General features: G+C 41.7%; 1 protein-coding gene across 1 annotated transcript; it reads left to right on the top strand.

Moving 5' to 3' along the window:
- The first annotated feature begins 2,587 nt into the window (after positions 1 to 2,587).
- On the top strand, positions 2,588 to 3,529 carry LOC118855506 (olfactory receptor 10V1). Its single transcript, XM_036765623.1, has one exon. The coding sequence runs from the start codon at positions 2,588 to 2,590 to the stop codon at positions 3,527 to 3,529; it is 942 nt and encodes a 313-aa protein (XP_036621518.1).
- Positions 3,530 to 4,675: the final 1,146 nt, after the last annotated feature.

Below are 4,675 nucleotides of genomic sequence, written 5' to 3'. Positions count from 1 at the left end.
TTTATAGCCCTTTGGGCATAGTTCCAAATTGCTCAACCAACTGGTTGAATCAGTTCACAACTCCATCAACAATGTATTAACGTCTCATTTTTTGCACATCCCCTCCAACATTTGTCATTTACTTTTTCTGTCCTATTAGCCAATCTAATAGGTATGAGGTAGTGCCTCAGAACTGGTTTTTTTTTTATTTTTTTTTTATTTTTTAGTTTACAACACTACATAATTTTGATTTCCAGATTTTCTTCCCTCCCTCCCCCCCTCCCTCCCCAAGACAGCATGGAATCCGACATATCTTCTATGTATAACTTCGCATTGAACTTATTTACACACTAGTCAAGTTGTGAAGAAGAATTATGACCAATGGAATGAATAATGAGAAAGAAGAAACAGAACCAAAAGAAAAATAAACCTAAAAACAAAAACAAAAGAGAAAAAAAAAAGGAAAAAAAAAGGCGAGCATAAAGTGTGCCTCAATCTGCATTCAGACTCCATAGCTCTTTCCCTGGATGTAGATAGCATTCTCCATCGTGAGTCCTTTGGAGTTGTCCTTGCACCTTGCGTTGCTGAGAAGAGCAAAGTCTATCAGGGTTAGTCCTCACAGAATCCATATATCTGTGTTGTATATAATGTTCTCCTGGTTCTGCTCCGCTCACTCAGCATTATGTCATGTAGGTTTTTCCAGGTTGTTATGAAGTCCGTATCATCCCCATTTCTTATACAACAGTATTCCATTACCTTCATATACCACAGCTTGTTCAGCCATTCCCCAATTGATGGGCCTCCCCTTGATTTCCAATTCTTAGCTACTACAAAAAGAGCCACTATAAATATTTTTGTACATATGGGTCCTTTTCCCACTTGTGTAATCTCTTTGGGATACAACCCTAGAAGTGGTATTGCTGGGTCAAAGGGTATGAACATTTTTATAGCCCTTTGGGCATAGTTCCAAGTTGCTCTCCAGAATGGCTGGATTAGTTCACAACTCCACCAGCAACGTAACAATGTTCCAATTTTCCCACATCCTCTCCAGCATTTATCATTTTCTTGTTTTGTCATTTTAGCCAATCTGACAGGAGAGATATGGTACCTAAGAGCTGTTTTGATTTGCATTTCTCTTATCAGTAGTGATTTGGAGCATTTTTTCATATGCCTATAGATAGCTTTAATTTCTTCCTCTGAAAACTGCCTGTTCACATCCTTTGCCCATTTCTCAATTGGGGAATGACTTGTATTCCTATATATTTGGCTCAGCAGAATTGTTTTAATTTGCATTTCTCCAATCAATAGTGAGTTAGAGTATTTTTTCAAATGGCTATAGATAGCTTTGATCACTTCATGTGAAAGCTGTTCGTATCTTTTGATCATTTATCAATTGGGGAATTGCTCTTATTTTTATAAATTTGACTCAGTTCTCTATGTGTTTGAGAAATGAGGCCTTTATCAGAGAAACTTGCTTCAAAATTTTTTTCACAGTTACTATTGATACCTGTATTTCCGTCCATCCTATTCCCTCTCCCCCATTTATCCTAGTCTCTCTCTCCTTTCACCCTATCTTTCCCCAAAAGTGTTTGCTTCTGACTTCCTCCTCCCCCAATCTGCCCTCCCTTCTATCACCCTCTCTTCTCTTATCCTTTTCCACTCTACTTTCCTGTAGGGTAAGACAGATTTCTATACTTAATTGAGTATGTCCCAGGACATCTTATAACTTGAACTTTCCTTAACCTTGGGGTTTCAAATTCATTCATTCATTCCACCCAGCCATCCATACATTCTCTTATTCTTTCAACAAACATTCATTAAGCACCAGGAAAAGTGTTATGCTGGGTGCTGAGGGAGATACAAAGTTTCGATAAAACACTGAGAAGGGAGAGGAAGGTGAGCATAGGGGAAAGAGTTGGAATGGAAGTGGAGTGGAATAGTGGAAGATTGGCAGTCAATCTCAGCCCTTAGGGAACTTATGGTCTAGTAATGGACTAAGACACAAACCTATGTATCTGTAATACATACATGATTTTATTTTATTTTAATTAATTTTTTTTTTGCTTTTTGGCAGGGCAATCAGGGTTAAGTGATTTGCCCAAGGTCACACAGCTAGTACATGTGTCAAGTGTCTGAGGCTGGATTTGAACTCAGGTCCTCCTGACTCCAGGGCTGGTGTTGTACTCACTGCGCCACCTAGCTGCCCCTACATACATGATTTTAGAGTGGAATAGACCCCCTCAGATTTCACTGGCATAGGGAGTTTCTGCTGAAAAACTCATTGTACCAATGCAGATTGGTGGCTGATCAGTAATTCATACTCTTAGACATTTGTGTGGGAGCATGGAAAGTTTAAATGACTTGCCCAGGGCCACACAACCAGGATGCATCAGAGGCAGAACTAGACTCCAGGTATTCCTGACTCTAAGGTAATTTCTCTATCCCTTACGCAACCTGCCTCTTGCATGCTAAGTACTGAAAAATGAATTTGTGTTACCTTACCAAGGTAGGGAGGTTGAAAGTTCTATAAAATGATTTTGGTTTCAATAAGGCCCTTCTGAAATTCTCGTGTCTTCATTTCTTTTAATAGGTCCAAGGAAGTATTTTCATGGAAAACCAAACAGAGATGGTCTGGTTCTTCTTTTGCCCATTCTCATCTCATTTTCAGGTACAGATATTGATTTTTGTGGCCTTCTTGGCAATGTACCTGATTAGCCTCAGTGGAAATGCCACCATTGGGCTTGTGGTCCAGGCCAACCACTCACTCCATACTCCTATGTACTTCTTTCTGGCCAATTTGGCAGTTCTGGAGATTTTTTATACCTCAGCTATTGCACCATTGGCCTTAGCCAACCTCCTGTCAATGGGGAAAACCCCAATTTCTCTCCCTGGCTGTGGCACACAGATGTTCTTTTTTGTCTTCTTGGGTGGAGCCGACTGTGTGCTGTTAGCTGTCATGGCCTATGACCGGTTTGTAGCCATCTGTTACCCACTGAGGTACACCCTCATCATGAGTTGGCACCTGTGTAGGCAGTTGATGGTGGGATCTCTGGTGCTAGGCTTCATGTTGTCCCTGCCCCTGACAATGCTGATTTTCCGGCTCCCATTCTGTAGCAGTAACGAGATTTACCACTTCTACTGTGACATGCCTGCAGTCATGCGCCTGGCCTGCACAGATACATACACCCACGAGGCTGCTTTGTACATCATCAGCTTCATCGTCCTGATGATTCCCCTCACACTCATCTCCATTTCCTATGTCTACATTGTGGCAGCCATCTTACGCATCCGGTCAGCAGAAGGGCGCCGCAGGGCCTTCTCCACCTGCTCCTCCCACATCACTGTGGTCCTACTGCAGTATGGCTGTACTAGCTTCATTTACTTATCTCCTAGTTCTAGTTATTCTCCTGAAATGGGCCGAGTGGTGTCCGTGGTTTATACCTTTATCACCCCAATCTTAAACCCTCTGATCTACAGCATGAGGAACAAGGAACTGAAGGATGCCCTTCAGAGAACCCTGGGAAAGTTGTTATGGATGCAGTGTAAATGAATAATACCACACCCTTGGAAAATGAACCTGAATCACCAGAGGGGGTATAGTGGTAAGAGGACTGGAATGGGAATTATTTCATGTTGTTAAGTCATGTCCAACTCTTCATGACCCTGTGAACCATATTGCCCATGGGGTTTTCTTGGCAAAAATACTAATTTGTTATTTTCTTCTCCAGCTCATTTTACAGATGGGGAAAATGAGGCAAACTTAAGTGACTTGCCCATGTTCACAGCTAGTAAGTGTCTGAGGTCAGATTTGAACTCAGGTCTTCCTAACTCCAGGCTCGATGTATCCCAGGGGTGGGAAATCTGCCGCCTCAAGGCCACATGTGCCCCTCTAGGTCTTCAACTGTGGCCCCTGAGTCCAAACTTCACAGGATAAATCTTCTTAATAAAAGGATTTGTTCTGTAAAACTTGGACTCAGTCAAAAGGCTGTACCCAAGGACCTAGAGGGCCACATGTGGCTTTGAGGTCAAAGGTTCCCTACCCCTTCACTGTGCCACCCAGCTGCCTAATCACTTCACATCTGGATTTATATATTGACACTGATACTAATCAGCTGTGTGATAATGGATACATAACTGAAACTCAATGTGTTCATCTGTAGAAGGTTGTTGTGAAGAAAATACTTTGTAAACATTAAAGTGCTTTTAAAAATGTGAATTTTTATTAAAGACCCCTGGGCTCAGAGCCAGGAGACCAGAGTTTGAAGCTCAGTTCTGTCTCCTATTACCTGTGTGTATTACCTTAGCACCTGTGAGGTCACCTGTGTGACCAAGAGAAGTGGCTTCCCTTTTCTTGGCTTCAGTTTCCATACTGGTTAAATGAGAAGGCAGGACTAGATAGTCTTAAATGTCTCATACAATTCTGACATTCTATGAGCTGACAATATGGTAAACATGTCTCCATCCAAATGACTGACATTAGTAACCAGAAACTACAAAACATTTGTCATTAACAACCTCCTTTCATTTCATTTCTCCCTGTTCCTCACCCCTACTAAATCTATTCTTCATCTTCACCTGCATCTCCAATCCCTTCATCCCTCAGTACTCTCCTAGATCATCATCACTCCTGTCTAGCTTAACTTCCATTGCTTCCTAATCTCAATTCCTTCCTTCTGAACCCAGAATCATATCCTTA

Source organism: Trichosurus vulpecula, chromosome 6 (genome assembly GCF_011100635.1).
Source record: "Trichosurus vulpecula isolate mTriVul1 chromosome 6, mTriVul1.pri, whole genome shotgun sequence".
Taxonomy (NCBI): domain Eukaryota; kingdom Metazoa; phylum Chordata; class Mammalia; order Diprotodontia; family Phalangeridae; genus Trichosurus; species Trichosurus vulpecula.
The sequence above is the reverse complement of the archived record's forward strand: the minus strand, read 5'-3'. Positions and strand labels throughout refer to the sequence as shown.

Bases quoted from the DNA above. Each gene is read 5' to 3' on its own strand.
- LOC118855506 (XM_036765623.1), top strand. From the start codon at position 2,588: ATGGAAAACCAAACAGAGATGGTCTGGTTCTTCTTTTGCCCATTCTCA.